We start from the raw sequence: 22,248 nt of genomic DNA, 5'->3' as shown, positions 1-22,248 counted from the left end.
AGCTCAGCCCCTTTCCCCCGCCCCGCAGTGCCCGTGCTGTCTCCCACACGGCCCTGGCCAAGCCCCATCTCGGTTAAAGCTACTCTCCACCTTCCCACACCCACCCAGAGAGCCTGGAGGGACAGACAGCCACACCCGGAAGCCACACCACCTCCTGTCGCACCTCCCCCATGGGGCCCCCACCCTCTCGTCCCCGAAGCAGCGACCCAGTCAGTAGGGCCTCCCCCTGCACCAGCAGCAGTCTGCCCCGACGCCCCTCTGTGCCCGGGTCCGCTGCCCATCACCCCTGCCGTCCTGCCGAGTCACCCTTGCGTGAGCAGCGGGGCTCCCAGCCACCCTCGTCCGCCCACGGACCGCTGCTGCGGCCCCGCTCCTCTCCTTCCGGCGGCCACAGCTGTGCTCCTTTCTCCCCGGGCCACCAGCCCAGCTCCCTTCACTGTAACATCCCCCCAAACCACTGGTCGTGCCCTGACTCCATGCCACCCCCACCCCCCCATCCTGCAGTGCAGCAGGCAGGTCGTGGCAAGACCCTGAGGCCCCGGAGCTCCTCCTCCCCACCCCCAGGGTGGCTGGCTCTCCCGCTCGGTGGACACCCCCTCCCCCGACTGACTGACTTCCGGTCCATTCCTGCCCGCCCACACGTGGAGCCTCTCCAGGCTAACCCCAGACCTGAGCTCTAGACCTCTAACCCCCAGCTGCTCTGCTCTGGGCACCCGGGTACCCTAAGCCAGAGGGTCCCCTGCCCCCCCGCCCCCGCCTGGTCTGCCCCTCCCCCACAGCCAGCAGATCTAACACAGCTTGCTGCCTCTCTCAGCGGCCCTCTGGTCACCGTCCTCACCACATCCAGCTTCCACCCTTGTTCCGTCAGTCAGACACAACACAAGGCCCAGAGAGACCCTTTAAACCCCAAATCCTATTACAACCCTCCCCCGACTGTAGTGAGTATGAACCTTTGATAAATAAAGTGTGATAAATGTATGAATGGATGGATAATATATATAGTAAGTGCAAACTCCTACTAAATGAAAAACAGAAACAAGTTGCAAACTAACCACATAGCAAGTGAGCCTAAACCATATGCGTGCAGTGATAAGATTAGCGTGGAGCAAAAAGTTGTAAATATCTTTTACTTATGCGAAATATCGTAAAGACCAAAAAATGTTTTGACATGTGTGTGTTTTTGGTGTGCAAGCATCAGAAAAACAAGTGATGTGATGTGTTTTCGAAGGAGACTTAGCACAGTATATGAAGAGGCCTCGGGTTGGACTGAGGCGAAGCGAGTTCCCTGTCGGGAGGACACCGTCGCCGGTGCCACCGACGCCCCGACAGCTTCGTTGCCGACCACTCGCTGGCTCTCAGTCTCGACTTCTGCGGTGACCTCTCTGTCTAGATTGTGAGGCGACGTCTCCTCCGTGACAACGTTGGCGGACCGTGACCGGACCACGATAGTGGTGCGGACCTCGTCCCAATAAAGATCAAGTGAGTTACATCACATCCATCTCTCTATCTCTTGTTTACACGTCGCGACCTCCTGGCGGGACGCAGGGGTTTTGCTCGTGTCAGCCGACCCCTCCTCACCTTCCCCCAGCAGGCTCCGCAGCCCCACCGCAGTCCCTGGGGAGGCTCCTTGACCCTCCAGACCCTGCAGCCTTTGCTCAAAGGCCAGCTTCTCCGGAGGCCTCCTTGATGGCCAGCCCCACTCTTCCAGGCCGCTGACCTCTGCCCCACCGCTTGTGTCCTCACCCCCACCCCCCACCCCCGGCAGCCACGTGGCCGATCTGCTGTGTTCCTCCTCAGCACCCAGGAGGAGCTTGAGAAGGGATGTGGGGACACTGCATGCGAAGCTGGGTCCGCGCCGGAGCTCTGTTCTGCCGCCGTCGGGGCCGCCTGCCCACCACTGCGGGACTTTGGTTTCCAGCTGTTCTCTCTTCGCCTTCACACGTCCAGCCTGGTTCCCTGAAGACGGCTCTGCAGTCCTGGCCAGGCCGTAGGACTGTCCCGGTCTGGCTGGAGCAGGAATCCAGCTCCTCCGAGAGATGCCAGGCTATACGGACACTGTCCTCCACCACTTCCAAGGACTGCGGTAAGGCTGGACCTCTGACCGCTTGCTCACCGGCCCAGCCTGACCTGTCCCCAGCGCCCACGGTACCGGCACGTGGGTGGAGAGGCCACCGAGGTTCCTGGGGGAACCTTGCAGCCTGGCAAGAGGACCCTGGGTGTCATGCTTGCTTTCCAGTGCCTGGGCCTCCCGGTCAGGGCTTAGGAGGGTCCTGGGAAGGAGCTGAGCCAGGAAGATGGAGGCACAGATGCTGGGCCCCTGGCCCCCAGCCCAGCCCACCCGGACAGAGTCTTCTGCCCACCCCACCCTCTCCTCCCTAACCCTGAGGCTTTGCCTCCACCCCTCCACCTCTCCTCAAACGTCCATGTCAAACACTGGCCCCCCCAAAGCTACAGTCGGGGCTCGTATCAGAGCACCCAGGTGGTGGTTCAGAGACGTCTGTGTCGTCCTGGGTCCTGAGGGTCCTCCCTCTCCTGAGGCCACAAATGCCCTGGGATTGCGGAGTTGGCGACAGACAAGCGAACACGCCTTCTTCTTCATCTCCGCAGGCCCCCTCCGTGCTCTTGGCCTCCTGTGGGGGGGACACTGCTGACTTTTCCCGGCCAGGACTGGGCTGGTCCGGGCCCAGCACTGCCCGCCCTTCCAGGGAGCTATGTGGCTCGCAGGGCGGCCCAAGCCCGTTATCTGTGTGAAGTGAGGCCCGAGGGACCCCTGGGAGGGCGCCCCATGATGCTGCGCATGCAGGGCCATGAGGTGAGGCTCCAACTGCGAAGTGGGGGCACCACCATGAGGAGGAAGGAAGCCGCGTCCCACGTCCCTCTATCAGGGTGTGCAACGAGCACCGCAGCAAGGGCCAGGCGGCCTCCGGAGGGCCGAGGGGCCGGCACAGGCCCTTCCACGCGAGCCTGGAAGAGAGCCGTCCCGGAGCTGCCTGAGTCAGGGCACACGTCAGGTGCAAAGTCCACGGGCACCTCCCTCCTGACCCGGCAGGCCCGGCAACTCCTTTTCCTCCTCCTCCTCCTTCATCTTAAGATTTTATTTATTTATTTATTTATTTGGAAGAGTGCGTGTGCAGGGGGAGGGGCAGAAGGGAGGGAGCGGCCCTCGAGCGGACTCGCAGCGGAGGGCAGAGCCGGCTTGGCCTCCATCCCAGAATCCTGACGTCTTGACCTGAGCCAAACCAAGAGCCGAGGGTTGACCCACGGAGCCACCAAGGCGCGTGGGTCGGGCAGCTTCTACGAGGGCCTGGGGGAGAGGCCCCTCTGGGAACCTGCTCCCTGACTGAGCCCGGGCCTCTGCCTCCACCTCTGCATCTGCGGAACCGGGTCCGTTGAGCTCCTGGCTCAGAAGCGCCGCGGGGGCTGGGCTGGCACACCCGGAGCCGTCTCCCTGGCACAGAGATCTGAGACGCCTAAACCGGGCTGAGGCCCTTGCTGGCCCTGGTGGACGGAGGGCGAAGCAGCCGGAGCAGGGGCTCTGAGGGTAGGGGAGGCCGCCTTGCCCTGGAGCCTCATATCTCCTTCCCCTGCTCCTGGTACTTGGGCAGCCTCGCAAGCCCCACGTGGCTCTGGCCCGCAGCCCCCTCTACCCACCTGCGCCTGCCCCGCGCTCAGCCGTACACGTCTTTCCGCATCTTTGAGATCGCCCACCTCGGGCCTGTGTTCAGAACCGGCAGGCGAGCGCCCAACAGCTGTTTGCTCAGGGAGTCTGTGTTCTGTTTCGTTTTGCTTTAATTGCCTTTTTTCTTTCTAATTTACACACCATAAAACGCACATTTGGAAGTGTTTCGAGAAGCGTCTCCTCCAAGGGATCACTGCCCCGGAAGGACACGGAGCCGAGGTTCTCAGACCCCGACACGGCCAGGACTACCCCAGGCTTGTCAGAGCCCAGGTTGCCAGGCACCCCGAGCTTCCGGCCGGTGTCTGGACGCACACAGAGCACGTTTCCCAAGCGCTGCTCCCTCCGTCACACTCTGAACCTCTGATGGAGAACGTCTCCATCACCCCAGAAAGCCCCCTTGTGCCCTCTCTGGGTCAGCTCCAGCCCTCCTGTCCTGCCTAGGACAGGAGGCCTACACCGGCCCACGGTAGGGTCCCGCTCCGTGCCCTCCCGTGCCAGGCTCCTTTCTGGCAGCACCGTGGGCCTGAGGCTTACCTGAGCGGGGAGCTGTGCACCAGCGTTCCCTTGGCATCGCGGAGAAGCGTTCCGCTGCCCAGAGTCACCAGTCTGTCCACTTCTGCGAACGGATGCTTGGGTTGTTTCCAGTATGGAGCTGGAGTAAAACTGCTGGGAAGATCTGGGTACAAATCTTTGCGTGGACATGTGTTTGTCCGAGGAAGGGAGGGCTGCTTTGCACGGCGACATGTGCTGAGCTTTCAAGGAGCCACGTGACGACTCTCCTGTCGGTCCGGGCACCGTTCCCCACCAGCAAGGTGGGTGCGCCCCTGCGCCACAGCGTCACTGACACTCGAGATTGCCGATCTTTTGATTTTACTTGTAAAAGATTTTATTTAGGGGCGCCTGGGTGGCTCAGTGGGTTGAGCCGCTGCCTTCGGCTCGGGTCATGGTCTCAGGATCCTGGGATGGAGCCCCACATCGGGCTCTCTGCTCAGCAGGGAGCCTGCTTCCTCCTCTCTCTCTCTCTCTCTGCCTGCCACTCTGCCTACTTGTGATCTCTGCCTGTCAAATAAATAAATAAAATCTTAAAAAAAAAAGATTTTATTTATTTATTTGACAGACAAAGAGAGTGAGAAAGCATAAGCGGGGCGGGGGGCAGGCGGACGGAGGGGGATGCAGGCTCTCCAATGAGCGGGCAGCCCCATGCGGGGCTCAATTCCAGGATTCTGGGATCACGACACAGTTAAGAAAATGAAAACATAAGCCACAGATTTGGAAAAAACACCGACAATACACACACACCCGACAAAAAGACTTGGTCCAGAATATATATAGAACTGGACCGCAGTCGCGAGGCAGATAAGCTGCCCATACGAGCCAGCAGTTTGCTTCGCACGGCAGGTTCCGCACACCGTGCCTTTGGGACGCCTTCTGAACTCAGCGTTCGTCACATGGGACAGAGTCCCAGTGTCAGAGCAGGGCAGCAGTCCATCCTTGTGGATCCGGATCTGTGCAGGAGAAAACCAAACCACCAGGCCCGGCCTCCAGCCGGCTCCTACCCAGGCGACTGCACCTGAGTCCGTCGGAGTCAGGGCCGAGAGTGCCAGGCCGGGGCTGATGGCAGCGGGTGCCTCTGGGGTGCCTGCAGCCCCACGAAGACTGGGGGACAGGGCCTCAAGCCCACTCCGACCTCCCGTCCTTGTGCTGCCCCTGCCCTGTGGGCCGCCCTGGCCCCAACATCACTGCCTGCAGCAACCGCGGCCGGCCAAGGCCCCATTCAGAGTCTGCAGCCTGGAGGCCACTTCTGAGCCACCGCTTCCCGGGGAGTCAGGGGCCTGGACTCAGTGGCTCCTCCACCATCGTCCCTATATGCCCCTGTGCGTTTGACGGAGCGGTCCAGAGAATGAGGTTCTCCGCCGGGGAGTCCACGCAGGCGTCTCCTGGACACAGGAGAGTGGGCAGAGCGACAGGCTGTGTTGCCTGAGAACACAGGAGGCTCTGGAAGGGCGGGCGCCTGACAGGTGGCCGTCGTGGGTCTGTAAGGCCAGCGCCTTGCGAAGAGTTACCAGGGACCTTCGACCTTCCGACTCCTCCAGGGCCGCCCTGGCCAGCAGGGCTGTGATGACATCTCCTTGGCTTCTTTCTTTTCAGGACCTGGTTGTTTTCCGCTGACCACAGGTGCTGGCCCCAAGGTAGGCCCTGCTCAGGCAGCTGGGGCAGGGCGGGAGCGCTCCCTGCCGCGGGTTCCCTCCCGCCTCCACGTACAGGGCGCTCTGGGAGCCCGACCACGGAGCCCCATATCTGTCTCCCTGCACCCCCAGCCCCGCCTGTCCCTTAAAAAAAAAGATTTTATTTATTCATTTGACAGACGGAGATCACAAGTAGGCAGAGACGGGGGGGGGGGGGGGGAGGGAAGCAGGCTCCCCGCCCAGCAGAGAGCCCGATGCGGGGCTCGATCCGAGGACCCTGAGATCATGACCCGAGCCGAAGGCAGAGGCTTTAACCCACCGAGCCATCCAGGCGCCCCTCGGCCTGTCCCTTTCTGGGCGGGGCGGCCCGTGGGGACCGGACGCCCCGGAGGGGTCGTCACTCCAGGGTCCAGTCACTCCGGGGAACACACCGTGCAGGGGCGCCTCGCTCCGGAAGCTCATTTCTGGGGGCGCATGGGTCGGGGAGCGCCTTCCTGAGGGGGCGCGTCCCTTGGGGGCCCAGCTGCAGGCGGGAAGGGGACTCCGGTCGGAGGACGCGGGGCTGGGGGAGGAGCGCACGGACGCCGAGATGCGGCCTCCCCGAGGGTCGGGCCCGGGGCGGGGGCGTGGCCGCGGGGCGGGGGCGTGGCCGCGGGGCGGGGCGCCGTCACCAGGGCGGGGCGCCGCCCGGGGGCGGAAGCGCGTCGGCCCCGCCCTCCCGCGCCGCTCTCCGACTGGCTGGCGCGGAGCGGGCCGCGGGGCATTGTGGGCCGCGGCGCTCGGGGTCGGCTGGGCCATGTCGGGCTCCCCGGTGAAGCGGCAGAGGATGGAGAGCGCGCTGGACCAGCTCAAGCAGTTCACCACCGTGGTGGCCGACACGGGCGACTTCCACGGTGAGGCGCGCGGGACCCCGAGCTCCGGGACGCGCGCCGCCGCGGGTGGGGGGAGGGGGCGTCCGGGGTCCCCGGGGTCCCCGGGGCGCGCGGGCCGGGCGGGGCAGGCGGGAGCGCAGGGCCTGCGGGCCGCGGAAGGGGCAGGGGCGAGGCGGGGCGCTGCGTCCGGGCCGCTGGAGAGCCCTGGGGGAGCTTCGGGGGTCCGCGCTCCGGAGGGACTCGGGGCGGCCCCGACCGCTCGTCCACGCCTCCCGGGGCCGCCGCCGTGGGCCGCCGAGCGGGACTCGCGGGAGCCCCGGGCGCGGAAGGGCCGGGACTGGCGGGCCGGGCCCCGCAGTCGCCTGTTGCACACCCGCTGCGGCCCGCCCCGGGCTTGGGGGGCGGCCCTGGGCGCGTCCACCGGCCGGGGCCGTGGAGTCGCGCGGGCCGGACCCCGCGCTCGAGCACCGCGGAGTTCCCGTGCCGGGGGCCGGGGGGTCTCGCGGCTCCGAATCGCGTTGGCGGGAGGGAAGCGGGGAGGCCCCGAACCGGCCTGGGTCCCGCTCGGCCGCGAGCAAACCAGATTTTCAGGAAACCGGGAAGGGCTGCGCGGGGTGAGGGCGGGAGGACCGACTTCCGCTCTTTCCTGCTTTCTCCCGGCGCTGGGGAAAGCGGGTGGCTCCTCCCTGGTGACCCGCAGAGTCAGCGCCTGCTTTCCGCGGGGCCTGATGCGCCTGGAGGCCGGCAGACGCCCCCAAACGGCCGGCTCCCGGGGCGCCCCTGCTCACCCTGCCCTTTCCTCCAGACCTCCGGGCGCCGACCTGAGTAGGGCAGAGTGTGCTGCTTCCCTGCTTAACACTTAGACTCGATTTCTGTCTTCGCGGACAGAGCCTGGGTCTGTCTTTCCTGCCGCTTCCCTGCAGAGGGGCCTGGGGGCAGCACTTGCTCTTCCCCCCCTTTTCAGAAATACCGCAGCCCACGTTTCTTTGTCGTGAACACTGGCAGCCTTGAGAAGGTCCAGTGCTTGACACCGTATAGCCCTGAACATGGCATACTTGCAGATGGCATCTGGTTTGTGGTCATGTATGGCCTGAAGGTTCTTACCTTTGCAGGGGCTGAGGGCTGGGTCACAGGCCGCTGTGAAAACGCAGCCAGAGTCACCGGTGCTCCCCCCAGCACAGCCCACCCTGCGCCGCAGCGGTTGGCTTCCATACGTCCGGGCCTGAACCCTGAAGCCCGTCTGTTGACCCTGGCTGAGCACTAGTTCCGTTAAGTTTCTCAAAAGTCATGCTTGTCAAGGCCTACCTTTTTTTTTAATCAAATTCTGCTTTTTTTTTTTTTTTTTTTTTTTTAAGATTTTATTTATTTACTTGACAGGGAGATCGTAAGTAGGCAGAGCGGCAGGCGGGGGTGGGGAAGCAGGCTCCCCGCCGAGCAGAGAGCCCGATGCGGGGCTCAACCCCAGGACCCCGAGATCATGACCTGAGCTGAAGACAGAGGCTTAACCCGCTGAGCCCCCCAGGCGCCTCAAGGCCTACTTCCATGTCACAAAACTCCCTTCAGTGCCTCCCTCCGTGAGTTTCGAGCTGCATAACCCTCATCGGGACATTCTCTTTCTCCTCCCTTCCCTCTGCCTTCCTTCCAGGCTCCCTGCCCAGTGTGGAGCACTCACGAGGCCTCGACTCCTGCCCCTGAGATCAAGTCCTGGGCTGAGGTGTGCCCGGGTGGCTCAGTCGGTTAAGCGGCAAGCTCTTGATTTCAGCTCAGGCCATGATCTCAGGGTGGTGAGGTCGAGCTCTGGGTCCGGCTCCACTCCCAGGAGGGGGTCTGCCTGAGAGTCTCTCTCCCTCTGCCCCCCGCCCCACCCCCCCATCTAAAATAAAAATCTTTTTTTAGATTTTTTTTTTTTTAATTTTAGAGAGAGGGTGGGGTGGGGGGCAGAGGGAGACTCTCAGGCAGACCCCCTGCTGGGAGTGGAGCCCGACCCAGGGCTCGACCTCACCACCCTGAGATCATGACCCAAGGCCAAAACGAGACTTGAATGCTTAATGGCCTGAGCCACCCGGGCGCCCCCAGAGCACTTTCTCTTGTTACTATTTTGAAATATCGACTCACAGGAAGTTTCAAAATTAGCCCGTCAAGTCCCATGAATCCTTCACCCGCTGGCCCCAGTGGTGACATTTTCTGTGACAGGGGTGTGATGTCAGCACCAGGAAGTTGGCACCAGTGCCACATCGGAAAGAGGCAGCAGGCCTGGCCCCGCTGAGCGGCCGAAAGCCTGAATGGGGGTGGGGCGTCCATTCCCAGCCCTGGTTTTACAACACGGACAGACTCCTGTTGCTTGTGCTCCTGGTGGCGCCCCCATCACTGTCCTTGGCAGTGCCTGGTCTCCGTCTCTAGTTTTGTCACCAAAGTGTACTTTGAAAAGACTAACTTGCCGAATGGCTTTCCTGAGCCCGCTAATGGTCTGGAGCAGGTGCGCGTTTGAGGGGGAGGGGCCGTGGGGGAGCCCCCAAGGGGGCTCCGCGGGTTCCTGGCATTGCCCGCTCGCTACTGAGAGTGAAGGAAGAGAGCCGTGCGTGGGTGCAGACGCGTCCCTCCCTGTCGCTGGCCTGGGCATCTGCCACGGTCGCTGGGCTGCAGGAAGTCCCTTCCTAGCTGTGCCAGCTGCCCCACCCCCTCAGTGGGAGGGGCAGCTCCCCCTGGGGGCGCCTGGACCTCTGGCCCTAATCTTAGTGGCGGTTGTGTTGTGCAAACAGCCTTCCGGGACAGGGAGGGCGATGCGGACAGGGAGGGCGGACAGGGAGGGCGATGCGTGTGAGGTGAGGCTGCTCCCTGTGGGGGGCTGGAAGACACACTGGCCTCCGCTGGGCTGCCTGGGGCTTGGAGGGCTCGTCTGCAGCTGACGTCCACTCACTCTCCTGCTGTCCACCCTCTTTCCCAGCCATCGACGAGTACAAGCCCCAGGATGCCACCACCAACCCGTCCCTGATCCTGGCTGCGGCGCAGATGCCAGCCTACCAGGGGCTGGTGGAGGAGGCCATCGCCTACGGCCGGAGGCTGGGCGGGTAAGCTCGGGGCAGGGCGCCATCGGCCGGCGCCCGGATTTAGCTGCGCAGCTCGCTGGTTCGCTCTTAGGCTCGGGGGCAGGACCTGGGAGTCTTCACCAGCCTCATCGGCGCTGCTTGCCTGTGGTGCCACCGCCCAGGGCGTGTCCAGTTCAGTGCCCCATTTTGTTTCAAGGACTGTGCACCCCTGTAAACACTGCCCCAGTTAAGATGCACCCCAAAAGTCCCCTCGTCCCCTTTGGTGGTGATTGTCTCAGCCGTGGCAAGCACTGACCTGTCGTTTGATCGTTGCGCAACAGCTTTGCTAGAGGAAGACTCGCCCAGTGCAGTCCAGTTTGTTCTGGTAAATTTTTTCAGCGGTGCAGCCATCACCACAGCGCAGTCTGGAATGTTCCCCGGTGCCCCTGCTCCTCCCCTAGGCAACCACAGGCCGGTTCTACTCGCCCTCTCTGCGCCTTTTCCTGATGGCGCTCGAGGTCTCTGTGGGGCTGACGGTGCGGTGCCCTGCCAGGTGGGTGCCTGCGGGGACCGAGGCACAGGCCGCGAGCGGGAGTCCGCCCTGCCCTCTGCCACACGGCCCGCCGCAGCCGGCCCCTCTCCCTCCTCTAGAGGCTTGTCAGGGGCCACGAGGCGGAGGGGTTCCGTCTGGAATGGCGTGAAGTTTTGGAGGCAGATGGTGGGCCCGGCTGCCCGGTGTGAACGTCCTCGGCGCCCCCGCGCCGTGCGCCTCGATGGCTGTAAGGTGGTGGACGACACGCTGTGTGTTTGCCGCGAGTCGGGAGAATCCAGGTGGAAGGGAAAGTAATTTGCCGCAAAGGAAGGAGAATTTATTTTGTAGAATCCTGTGGACTTCAACGTTTTTGGCCTAATTTGTCTCCCTGGATTTCAGGTCACAAGAGGAACAGATTACAAATGCTATGGATAAACTTTTTGTGTTATTTGGAGCGGAAATATTAAAGAAGATTCCGGGCCGTGTGTCCACAGAAGTAGATGCGCGGTAAGGACTCGGGGTCAGGAGGGTCGAGGGCAGAAGCCGCATCGGGCGCGGAGACGCAGCCGTGGCAGCGAGCGCTTGGCCGCTCCCCTCAGAGAAACCGAGGCGGCCCTTCCTGCCCCGCGCGAGCTGGGCGGATCCCGGGGAGGAACGGGACTGTGCGGCGGGCCTCGAAGCTGCACCCCGCGTGGGGCTGGGCAGGCTACGGGCGCCCACTCGCTCCTCCTCAGGGGCGTCCGAGGTGCGCGGCTCGACAGGGGGCCTCTCGTTTCTGCAGGTTGTCCTTTGACAAGGACGCCATGGTGGCCCGAGCCCGGCGTCTCATCGAGCTCTACCAGGAAGCTGGGGTCAGCAAGGACAGGATCCTCGTAAAGCTCTCATCCACCTGGGAAGGAATCCAGGCTGGAAAGTAAGGAGCCCCGTGAGGAAGGGCCTGCTGGGGGCTCAGCTTCCGTTCTGGGGCTGGGGTTGCATGGCCACAGGCCCCCTCGACCCTCAGTCCAGAGAGGGCGGCGTGGGGGTCCGGGTCACCACTGCCTGGAGACCAGCAAGGCCCCTGGGGGATCCCCAGTCTCCCGTTCCCCCGTCTTTGTCAGTTGTAAGCAGCAGCTTGTTGTTAACCCTCACGTGCGCGGAGGAACAGCCCGGAGCCTTCCTCCGTGTGTTCTTGCCCGGGGAGCGGCGCCGGCACAGCGGTGGGCGAGGGCGTCTCGTCGCGTGTGCTTGGCCCGTGCGCTCGCCGGCCCGCCTGGCACCCGCGGCCGCTCAGCCACCCTGTTTCTGGCTCTCTAGCCCACTTGTTGGACGTCAGTAGAATCTCGTGAGGCGGCCTTTTGTGTCTGGCTTCCCTCCCCTGCTGGCACTTGTCAGGGCTGCGTCCCTGGTCAGGCTAACGTGCCACCGTGTCTACACGTTTTGTGTGTCCACTCACCCTTCTGTGGACACGTGGCTGTGTCCACCCTTGGGGCTGTCACGACTGTGCTTTTGGGAACAGCTGTGCACAGGTTCAGACGTGTTCGCTCCCGTGGGCACCTCCATGGGAGGGGGTGCCGCGTGGGACAGTCCCTCCGTGCTTGGCCCCCCTTGGGCGACCCTCTGCTTCCTGCTGGTGCCCTCTGCAGCCCTACTCTCCTTTTCTGTTACTCAGTTTTTCTATTTGTCAGCAGTGATTGGAAAATTGTTCTGAGACTCCTAGAGGTTATTACTGACACCAGGTCAGCCGGTCCCACTCACGCCCACCCTCTCCCCGAAGCCCCTGGCAGCTAGTCTCCTAAGTCCTCGAGCAGATAAACCAGGGTAGCGCGGCCAAGCCGGGAAGAATCTGCCAATGAAACAAAGTCAGAGGAGGCTGCCAGTGCCAGGGTCTCGGGCTGCGGTGCCCGCGGTCTCACACTGCTCAACGGAGGTCCAGATCAGAGTGGGCCAGGTGCATCTGAGCCACTCCCGGGGCCACAGCCACACGATTTCCTAAGGCTGCAGATGTGCCCCGCAGCAGGGTCAGCAGTGCAAGGTGGTGTGGGGTGGGAAGAGGGGCTGGGGGTGTCCCTGCTTGGCGCTAAGCGGCCCTCGGGGTCGTGCAGGACAACCTGCTTGCAGGTGAGCTCAGAGCGCTCTGCACCGATCGCTTGCCGCCAGGGCCGCCTCCCGGCTGGCACGGCTTTGTCTCGCGCCATCCGGTGCTGAGGAGGAATAGATGGTCTCGTCCCGGGGTCTCTCCTCCTGGGCTGTTTGCTGCAGTCTGTTCCATCTCACACTCTCCATAAAGTCACCCTCCTGGCGCGCCCCACGGGTCGGGTCAGACCAGCATGGCTGCTGGGTCCCACTAAGGCCTCCCGCGGGCACCTGCACCAGGCACACAAGCCCTGGGAGAGGCTGGCCCTGCTGCAGGGCTCCCAGGCCTGTGCCACTGCCACCGCCGCGTCCGCATTCCCTGCAGCCGTGCTTCATGAATGCTGCTGGGAGGCCACAGGGCATGGGTCCCTCTGACGATGTCCCCGGTGGATAGAGACACGCCAGAGGGGCCTGAGCACAGGCCGACAGCCCACTGCCCAGCTTGCAGCAGTGTGAGCACTGCCCTACCGGCCAGGCTCAACCCCAGTGGATTGGGGGGCCAGCAGGGGGCGCCCGGGAGCTGCAGGTCACCACTGCGGTGGGAGGAGACTCGGGGGTGTCTGGCGGCAGCCCTGGGGGTCCGGGCGCACCAGCCTGGCCCGGGGAGACCCACCATGGTTCTCAGGGGCCTGTCTTGGAAACAGGTTTATCAGTGAAGCCCAGCAGGCAGAGCGCCCCAGCGGGTGTTGCACACGTGAGCCGCTGTGCTGACCCGGGGGCGCCGTGTCCCCGCAGGGAGCTGGAGGAGCAGCATGGCATCCACTGCAACATGACGCTGCTCTTCTCCTTCGCCCAGGCCGTGGCCTGTGCCGAGGCGGGGGTGACCCTCATCTCCCCCTTTGTGGGCCGCATCCTCGACTGGCACGTGGCCAACACAGACAAGAAATCCTATGAGCCCCTGGAGGACCCGGGTGAGCTGCCTGTTGAAGGAACAGGGCGGGAGGCACGCAGCCAGCCTGGGGGTACAGCTGGGTGGAAGGGGCACAGCCGTGGCAGCTCTGGCCCCCACCCCGGGGGGGCACTGCCTCCGGCATCCGCAAGGCCATTGGGAACACCGTGTGTGCGGCCCCAGGGGTGAAGAGTGTCACCAAGATCTACAACTACTACAAGAAGTTCGACTACAAGACCATCGTCATGGGCGCCTCCTTCCGCAACACCGGCGAGATCAAAGCACTGGCCGGCTGCGACTTCCTCACCATCTCGCCCAAGCTCCTGGGCGAGCTGCTCAAGGACAGCAGCAAGCTGGTGCCTGTGCTGTCGCCCAAGGCGGGTAAGCCCTCTGACCCTTGGCTGGCGGCCGCCTTCACCCTGGTCTCTAAGCGCGGAGGTGAGGGACTAGCCCAAGGCAGCCTGTGTCTTGCCCGGAGAGGGAGCCTTGCCGGGGCCCTGCTGGGATGCTGGGCAGCCCGACCCCACAGGAGCTGGGACACACGGGGGTGCGGGCGGCTGTGGGAGGCCCCGGTGCCTGTCCCCTGCAGCACAGGCCAGCGACCTGGAGAAGATCCACCTGGATGAAAAGGCCTTCCGCTGGCTGCACAACGAGGACCAGATGGCGGTGGAGAAGCTCTCGGACGGGATCCGGAAGTTTGCTGCCGACGCCGTGAAGCTGGAGCAGATGCTGGTGGTGAGTGCCCCACACGCGGGGGTGTCCACTCCCCTGGCCACCTAGACTCTGGCCCACGGCTTCGGGACGCCCTCCTGCAGCAGCCCTGGCAGGCGGCAGGGGCCACGTGCGTGCGCCGGCCTCTCACGCTCTCCCTTTCTCCCCTTCTAGGGCCGCATGTTCGGCACAGAAAACGGAAAATAGGGCCATGCCTGAGCCGGGCCACAGATCTGGGCCATCGGAATCGGGGCCAGTTGCACATGCCTTGTGATGAATTTTGCATTTTTTACCAATTGGGGCAGGGATGGATCATGGAGTTAACATAAAATTTTGCCTAATTCATTCACGCAGTCACTTCTCTTGTGCCCCGCTCCTCTTCCTGGTGCAGCACCCCCTTCCCCTGCCAGCAGCCCTGGTGCTCAGCTCCGTGGGAGGGGGTGGCGCCACCTCGTGGGCACGACTGGTGTGTGCAGGCTCTCGAGCTGCTGCTGCCTGGTGCCCTGCGGCAGGGGGAAAGGGCTTGGTGGGGGGGCCCCTCCCACACACACCCCCACCCCCAGCCCCCAGCCCTGGCCTGCCAAGGTCTGTGCAGAGGGAGCCGGGCGTCAGGAACAGGCCTGCTGAGACTAAAGGACCAAACACTGATGCCCGGATGCCCTGGCATCCGGTCTCTGTCCACCCAGGCTAGTAACTAGCTCTGCAGAGGCCCCTTGGCCACCTCCCAAGGGCAGGAGCAGCACAACACAGTGCAGGGCCTTGGGGAGGGGACACACTGCAGGCACCCTGGCCTGGCCCCAGCAGGTCTGGCCTGCACTGAGCGTGGCCCCCAAGGTGTGCAGGGGGCAGCGGGGTGTCCAAGTCCTAGGCAAGGCTTTGCACCTCTGTGTCCCAGCACTCAGGCAGGCAGATGGCCAGCTGCTCAACAGGCCGCACCCCAGGACTTGCAGGTCTGGGTCACACATGCGAGCACTAGAGCTCACGTCAGGCCGGCCCTCCCGCTCACATGTCCGAGCTGGTGATCTTTATACTTCGAGCCATGCGGACCACGGAGATTTACTGAGTTAAAGATTTTACTGTTCGAAGCAATCTACATCCCACGCGGGGCACAGACTCCCCCTGCCCCCCGAGACCCAGGTGTGCGTTCCACTGAGCCAGCCGGGGGCCCTGACGCCAGCTTTAGGATGTTCCCGTGCCCCCAGCAGGAGGCATCATGTTCACTTGCACCCCTCACCCTCTGAGAGCGACTCTGTTTTGTGTAATGGACTCACACACACCCGAGGTCTGGCTTTGCAGGCCGCCGTCCAGATTCAGTCTGCACGATGCTCCCAGGACCCCATTCCTCTTCCTGGCCAAGTGACGTCCTAGCACACGGCTACTGGCGCTGTCTGGCAGTGATGGCCGCTTGCACCAGGGAAACTACGATTTAAGTCTATTACGGCGGACGCTGCTGTCCCCGGCGCTCACAGGTCACTCCTGTGGGGTCGTCTGTTACTTCTGGTGGGTGGATGGCCTGTGGGGACACCCTGGAGTGGCAGCAGGCACCCCCGCGAAGCCTGATGGCAGCCCCCAGCCCCGCACCCTGCATGTCGCAAAGCCAGGACCGAGCTGCCACGGCCACCCAGGGAGCAGGACTGTGGGGGGCCCCGCCCTGCACCGACCCGAACCCAGGAGTTGTCTGGCTGAGCTCGGCGAGTGTTGGTAGCGCTTCACGGATCACAAGAGACGGAGCCCACAAAGCATGAACTTTAATTAAAAGAGCTCGTCTAGAGATGTCGACCACCCTGTGGTGGTGACCGAGGCCCGGAGGACCCAGGCCTCTCAGTGGAGCCGGCGAGCAGGGCCGTGGCGTCAGGAGCTCCTGGCATGGTGCCCTCAGAAAAACTCAGGGGCGGGGCTGCATCTCCCCACTCTGTGGCGCGGGGGAGGCCTCGCCTCCTTCCCATCTTCGTTCCAGGGGGGTCAGATGCAGCAAAGCGCTCAAGCCAAGTCGGGGCGCAAGAGGACCTGCCCGGCCCCTGGAGGCCCGCGAGCCTGCAGGGTGAGTGGCCATGTCGGTACGGAGCACCCCCTGCACAGGCCTGTGGAGGCCTGGCTCTACACATAGGTGTAGACCGAGGAGCACTGCTCCAAGGCTCCCGGCCAGCAGGACCCGCACTTTGGTCCCTCTACCTCGAAAGCTCTGGGGCAGCTGCAAACCCACACGCCACGTGGGCAGGGCTCTGGGCGAGCAGTGCTGCTTTCTGAAGACCCAGCAGTTTCAGCATCAGAAGCGATGGCCTCACACGGTGTTACCGTCACACTCTGAACCCACACCCACGGCAAGGATTAAAATCAGGGCTGCTCCTTCAGCACCGAGGGGTCTGGGGCCTGCCTGGGGGCCAGGAGCCTGTGTCCCTCACAAGCTGCCCCCTGGCCTTGGGCAAACGGAAGCTGGACCACAGCTTCCCCCACCAACACCTAGAGGAGTCGGGGGCGGCACAGAGGCCTGGGCCCTGTCCTCACCACACACAACGGGGTCCTGGCACCACCACCAGACTCGGTCAGGGTGGACAGGGACAGGCAGAAGGGAGGACCAGCCAGCTGGGCACAGGAAGACCAAAGGATCCAAGACAAACACGGGGACCCCCACAGCCGACTCCCACAGACCAACTCTCCGAGCCAAGCTCATGCGGGATTCTCAGAGACCACCTGACAGCCCTGAGCCCCTCTACTACTCTGCCCCCAGGGAAGGCAAGGGGCCTGGGGGTGGGGAGGGCGGCCCCTCCCCCACAGCTGACACTCTTCAGGGCTAATTCTCAGAGGCCTCCCAACAATCCCGCTGAGTCCAGCTGGGCATCCAGAAGTCACTCTCGGGCTGTCAAGGAGGTGGGGTCCCTGGAGGCCTGAGGAATCCGGTCGTCTAGAGGGGGCAGTGTCCGCTGGCAGGTGGGAAGCCATCTCATTTCCTACAGGACAGGCCAGGTCGAGGCTCAGGTTCCAGCAAAAGGCTGGTCAGGAACCAGGACCCTGCCCCCCATGCCGTCCACGGCTCCTCACCGGCCACCGCAGAGAAAGAGCAGGTTGTGCACGGCTGGGACAGTGGAGCTGGCATTCTGGCCTGTGACCAGGTGGCGGTCCAGCACCACATGCACGGCGTCCGGCTCACTGGCTGTAGGACGTCCCGAAAGCGTGGGCTTCAGGCAGGCTCACGGCCGGGTGCAAACCGCCCCCTTCCCTCTCAGGGGCCCCCCGAGCACCGGGAAGCCTGCCTGGGTCTCAGCTGTGGCCCCGGGCCGGTGTCTCCCCAGCCCCGGCTCACCAGTGAAGCTGGCGCCGGCGTCCTTCACAAAGTCCTCCACGATGAGGGGCAGGTGGGCAAAACCAGGGGCCCTGACGAGCTCGTACACGGACGGCTGTTGGGGAGGGGGTTCCCACTCCCAGGTCAGGGCACCACAGCGCCCACAGCTGCCCTCCCCCAGCACAGGGCCCCTAAATGCGCTGAGCAGGCAGCCTCAAGCGGAGCCCCCCAGCACACTATGGAGGGAAGAGCAGGGCACAGAGCCCCGGGAGGGGTGTGGAGAGGCGACAGCTGGCCCGAGGTCACAGGGGCGCACACTGAGGTGGTGCTCCTGCGCCTCTCCTCCCCCAGCCCCCTGCACCACCCGCCAAGCTGGCCTCATGCAGCCCCAAACGGTCAGGCTTCAATCCTCGCATGTCAGATCTCCCTTGGGTCCCGTCCGGCCAGGCTCCCTCTCCAACTCCAGGCCCTGCACCCAAACTTCCTGGCCTCCCACATGACAGGCACAAAAACCATGTCAGCTCCTTCCTTGGCACCCCAAAGTTGCCTCGTACCCCACTAAGAGCCCCCCGTGCTTCCCTCCCCATGTCCAGAGCCACAGGCCACGCCCTGGAGGCCACCCTGGCTGTCAGCAGGGGAGGGGAGGGGAGAGCAAGCAGCATAGCTACCAGCCTATTGTCCCGGTCTGGGCAAGTGACTGTCCCCCTGCCAGAGGGGACAGCCCCTGAGTTTTCAGGCACATATGCAGGTCTCTGATGCCAGGGACCATCCCTTGTGCAACACTCACCCCTGTGACGCTGTAGCCCTGGAAGACCCAGGATCGGTCCTCATTGGTGGCACAGCACAGAGCTGCGACGCCGTGGCCAACCGCGCAGATGGGCTCTGAAAGTAAGAGAAGATCTAAGGCCGTGGACACCCCCCTGGGGGCCCCTGCCCCTCTCCCGACACCTCCTGCCTCCGAGCTCCCTCCCCACCGGTCAGCTTCTGCATGGGGACTAAGCTTGGTTCACAGCTGTTTCCTCAAGTTTCGGCCAAAGAGCAGACACAGGCAGTCACGGGGTGTGGCAGCCCATGACCAGACCCTGGACCGCAGCAGACCCATGGCTGGGCGTGGCGGGCGGTGGCAGATGTCCCCGCCCCTACTCGGCTGCAGCTCACCTGCGAACACCATCCCTCCACGGTCCCTCCACCGTCCCTCCGGAGCCCCAGAGCCCTCCCCGAGGTCGGGTGGGAGCTCGGGCATTCCCACGGTGGCAGTGGCCAGGAACAATCACTCTCTGTCCAGACCACGCTGGGAATGGGAGGCCCTGCTCCGGCTAACAAAGGACGCTGTGTGGAGCTCCTGCGTTTCTGTCTGCTGGTCCCTAACAAGCATTCTGTCCCCATCAGGCCCACGCAGCCACATCTCCACAGCACAGCCTTCCTCCCAGCCCCCGCTGGTCTCAAACCCTGAACCCCACGAGGAACAAAGCCAGCACGTTGCCCACCCACCTCCGAGGGAGCTGCATGGGGCAGCCACCGGCCCCCATGGAACACAGGCAGATGGCACACAGAAGGAGCGACCTGAGGGGCACCCCACTTCGAATGTGTGCATCCCCGCGGACAGCCCAGTACCCATGCCCTCTGGTGCCAAAATCGGAGGCTCCTCCCATCTGCCCTGAAACATCCCCACTGACCTCTCCCATCTGCTGGCAGAGCCCCGTTCCTCATTAACCTACGTACCCCCATCCGCACCCCAGTCCCGCACGTCACCTACTGTTCTCCGAGCGGAAGTGCTGGAGGATGCGGGCCAGGGAGCCACTGCTGGCCAGGTCGGCCAGGGCCCCGGGACAGCTGGGAATCAGGAGGGCGTGGTACCGGGCACCTGCGGGGAGATCCCAGGCAGGGCAGTCACCGAGAGCGAGGGTGCTGGCTGGGATCAGCTCCCCAAGAGGACCAGTCAGAGGCCACCATCTGTCATTTCTCCCCACACACACGAGGGATCCCAAGACCCACAAGCCATCCCCGACTTTTCCGCCCTGCGCCACCCGTCTCTCTCCTCTAGACAGAGAACTCTGGGCCCAGGATTCTGGATGAGTGCTGTCCCGGACGGTCACAGCACATCGTGGCAAGCCAAGCACATCAGAAGCAGGAGCGAGGGAGCACTGTGGAGGCCACAAACCCACCTAGAACCCCCACACCCCAAAGCCCCAAGGTCTCAGCAGCCTCGGCCCCTCACCATCAATGGACTCCAGCTTGGCAGGGCTGGCGTAGGCCTTGAGGCGGAAGTCCTGCACCCAGCGAGCGTTACCCTCATTCACATCCACGAAGTCCATGGTCTTCCCCTGTAAGAGCACCAGGGGCTGCAGGTCAGTGGCACGCACCCCACTGCTGGCTCACGGGGGCTTGAAATGCCAACAAGAGCTTGGGGACAGCCCAGACCCCTCACCCAGCCATGCCACACCCCACCCGCAGCTAGCCCCAGCTGACCCTCAGTCTACCCCTATAAAGTGCACCCACTGTCCCCCTGGGGGTGACAACAGACGGAGGCAAAGTGAGAAACCCGTAACCCACTGCTGCCGTGACCCCTGGTCCCGTGCCAGAGAAGAGCAGAGACCCCGGGGGAAGGTCTGCCCCACCTTCACTCTCACACGCAGGGCTGACCGTTGACGAAAGGTCTCCCTTGCCAAAGGGAGGGCCAGAGCCCAGGAACCAGGAACCAGAGCCTGACCACCTCAACGGGGCCCTCAGCCTCAGCCTCCCTGCTTCTCCCTGAGAGCGACAGCACTCCTCCGAGACTCACCCCCCCAAAGGGTACAGACCCCATGGGTCTGGCTGGACTCACCCCAGGGGTGGCCACCTGTAGGTTGAAGGCGGCGCTGGCCAGCGTGAAGCAGTGAAGGAAGGACTGGGCAGACACACCTGCAAAGTCAACACGGCTCTAAATCGGGCACTACTGGACTCTGTGGGCAGGAAGAGGGGCATGACCGTCCCCGCTCCAGACACCGTCAGGGTCTCCTGGTCCCCCACCTCACCATGCTGGGGCAGCAGCCCCAGCCCCCAGCCCCTGCAGGATGGGCTCTCTGCCCAGCCTGGCCACGAAAAGCCTCTCCAGAAGGCAAACTCAAATGCAAGGTCCCCAGGGGCACTCACGGAACCAACAGCGACCGACCGAGCCAACCCCCCACCCCCGGCACTCAGCCGGGAGAGGTAACAGGGGCCGAGATCTGTGTCCTCAGATGTAGGGCTGCGGCCCAGTGTGGGCAGGAACACGGGTGCATCCCGACCCCCACGGGCTGGCCTCACCCCGTCCCCACTTTAGGACACTTGGCCGCTGCCCACAGAGCTCCTGGACCCTGCCCACAACGCCCAGTGCAGCTCCCAGCCCTCTTCTGCCCACTTCCAGTCCAAAACATTCCCAGCTGCCCGGGGCTGTGGCCCCACACGGGCACAGTGGGCATCTTTCCGGCTTTCTGTCAATCCTGGACCGGATCCCTAGACCTCAGCTTGCCCTCTGCCCACCCTGCGCGTCCCTGGGTCTTACGGCGGAGCGCAGGCACAGAGCGTGGACTCTGCCTAATGCTGCCCTCAGTTCCTTGACCCCGGCTTCACCCCTCCTCCAGGGTCTCTGCAGGGGCCTCTCCTGCCCGCAGTGCCCTAGTGGCCTTCTCAGAGCCGTGTCCCCTCCCCGTGGCGCGGCCCCGCCAGTCAACCCCTCCTCACCCCTACCCCACTCCTACCAGCCACCCTGGCGGTCACCCGCCCGCCTCTCCAGGACGGAGCCCACTGCCGACCGCTCCTCCCACCCACGCGCTGGGCACCGCGACGCTCCCGCCTGCCACTCTCCCAACCTTGCCCACTTGGGCAGCTCGAGTCCGGGAAGGCTCCAGAGCCGGACCCCGGTCCCGACCCCGGGCCGTCCGCCACGCGACCTCGGGCTCCCCGCTGCCGTCGGACGAAGAAAGCGCAGCCGAGGGCCTGGGAAGCGCTCAACCGGGCGCCTTCCGGCTGGTCAGGCAGGCGGACCCCCGCACGCCCGCGCCCCGGCACCTCCCGCGGCAGGACCGAGGGGTTCTCCGCCCCGGGTCAGCCGCTCCCCCAGCCCCCCACGGCCCGGCCGCGGGTCACGGCCACCCCCACGGAAAGGCCCGGGCCCCACCGGCCGGCTGCCCAAGCCCAGGCGCGCGGAGCGCAGGCCGGCCCCGCAGCTCCCCGCCGGCCCCCCGCCCCCAGCGCGCCCCGGCCGGCGGCCCCGGCCCCTCGCCCCGAGGCGGCTCCCGCTCTCCTCGCACAGGAGCGCCGCGCCCCGGGTCCCCCCGCAGGAGGCCAGGGACGCCGGCGCCGCTCCCCTTCCGCGAGGGGGAACCGCTCGGGGTCGGTGGGCCTGCGGGCCGCCGCCGCCACGCCACACGCTCGCGAGCCTCACCCTCCGCGGCGCCGCTGGCCACGAGGAGGCAGGCGGGCCGGCTCGGGAGTCGCTCGGACGCCATAGCAGCTGCGGGGGCCGGCGCGGCGTGCGCGTGCGCGTGCGCGGGAGGGGCGTCGGGACCCGCGGGTCACGTGCTACGGCGCCTGGAGGTGGGGCCGCGGGCAGCGCCGGGCGCATGCGCCGGGTCTCCCTTGCCCGGAGCCGCCCCCTAGCTTGGTTCCAGGACTGGCGGCGCCGGGCGGGCGGGCGGATGGGCGGGGCGCCGGGGGCGGGGGGGCTGGGGGGGCTGGGGGGGCGGCGCCGGGAGGGCAGCAGGCCGGTGCGGGTGCCGGATGCGGGCCCGGGGCCGCCGGGGCGGGGGCCGAGGGGAGAGCCTGGGGTCGTGCTGGCGGGCCTCAGAACTTGGCCCCAGGGCGGCGGGACACAGCGTGGGCCGACTTTCCCGGCCCGACGCCTCAGCAGCCTTGGGCAGACCCGGCCGTGGTCGCAGTCAGGAGCACGGGGCCTTTCGCTTTCCGTCGTCCCTTGGGACAGGAGCGTGAACCAGGAG

At 64.8% G+C, this 22,248-nt stretch overlaps 2 protein-coding genes across 3 annotated transcripts; one reads left to right on the top strand and one right to left on the bottom strand.

Annotated features, from left to right (window-relative positions):
* Positions 1–6,597: 6,597 nt before the first annotated feature.
* On the top strand, positions 6,598–14,355 carry TALDO1 (transaldolase 1). The gene is made up of 8 exons (XM_059152250.1): positions 6,598–6,758; positions 9,682–9,805; positions 10,695–10,802; positions 11,077–11,208; positions 13,146–13,321; positions 13,483–13,680; positions 13,889–14,034; positions 14,185–14,355. The coding sequence occupies exons 1-8, from the start codon at positions 6,662–6,664 to the stop codon at positions 14,215–14,217; spliced, it is 1,014 nt and encodes a 337-aa protein (XP_059008233.1). The 5' UTR covers positions 6,598–6,661; the 3' UTR covers positions 14,218–14,355.
* Positions 14,356–15,738: 1,383 nt separating this feature from the next.
* GATD1 (glutamine amidotransferase class 1 domain containing 1) lies at positions 15,739–21,817 on the bottom strand. 2 transcript variants are annotated; one of them, XM_059152274.1, is made up of 8 exons: positions 21,696–21,817; positions 20,115–20,191; positions 19,509–19,614; positions 19,047–19,154; positions 18,078–18,172; positions 17,312–17,405; positions 17,050–17,161; positions 16,819–16,958 (listed from the first exon to the last, which is right to left on the bottom strand). In XM_059152274.1, the coding sequence occupies exons 1-8, from the start codon at positions 21,757–21,759 to the stop codon at positions 16,952–16,954; spliced, it is 663 nt and encodes a 220-aa protein (XP_059008257.1). In that variant the 5' UTR covers positions 21,760–21,817; the 3' UTR covers positions 16,819–16,951. The 2 variants fall into 2 exon arrangements, with proteins under 2 accessions (XP_059008246.1, XP_059008257.1); XM_059152263.1 differs by lacking the exon at positions 17,050–17,161 and having other exon boundaries at positions 15,739–16,958.
* Positions 21,818–22,248: the final 431 nt, after the last annotated feature.

Source organism: Mustela lutreola, chromosome 1 (assembly GCF_030435805.1).
Source record: "Mustela lutreola isolate mMusLut2 chromosome 1, mMusLut2.pri, whole genome shotgun sequence".
In the NCBI taxonomy this organism is placed as follows: Eukaryota; Metazoa; Chordata; class Mammalia; order Carnivora; family Mustelidae; genus Mustela; species Mustela lutreola.
Note: the sequence above shows the minus strand (reverse complement) of the source record. Positions and strands in the feature narration are given on the sequence as shown.

Excerpts from the sequence above, each read along its gene's own strand:
- TALDO1 (XM_059152250.1), top strand. The coding sequence starts at position 6,662 with ATGTCGGGCTCCCCGGTGAAGCGGCAGAGGATGGAGAGCGCGCTGGAC. Across the intron at positions 9,806-10,694 it reads TACGGCCGGAGGCTGGGCGG|GTCACAAGAGGAACAGATTA; the intron begins GTAAGCTCGGGG and ends CCTGGATTTCAG. Across the intron at positions 13,322-13,482 it reads TGAGCCCCTGGAGGACCCGG|GGGTGAAGAGTGTCACCAAG; the intron begins GTGAGCTGCCTG and ends GTGCGGCCCCAG.
- GATD1 (XM_059152263.1), bottom strand. The coding sequence starts at position 21,759 with ATGGCGTCCGAGCGACTCCCGAGCCGGCCCGCCTGCCTCCTCGTGGCC. Across the intron at positions 18,173-19,046 it reads GCACTTCCGCTCGGAGAACA|AGCCCATCTGCGCGGTTGGC; the intron begins GTAGGTGACGTG and ends TCTTACTTTCAG. Across the intron at positions 16,959-17,311 it reads CGCCGGCGCCAGCTTCACTG|GAAATGAGATGGCTTCCCAC; the intron begins GTGAGCCGGGGC and ends CCTGTCCTGTAG.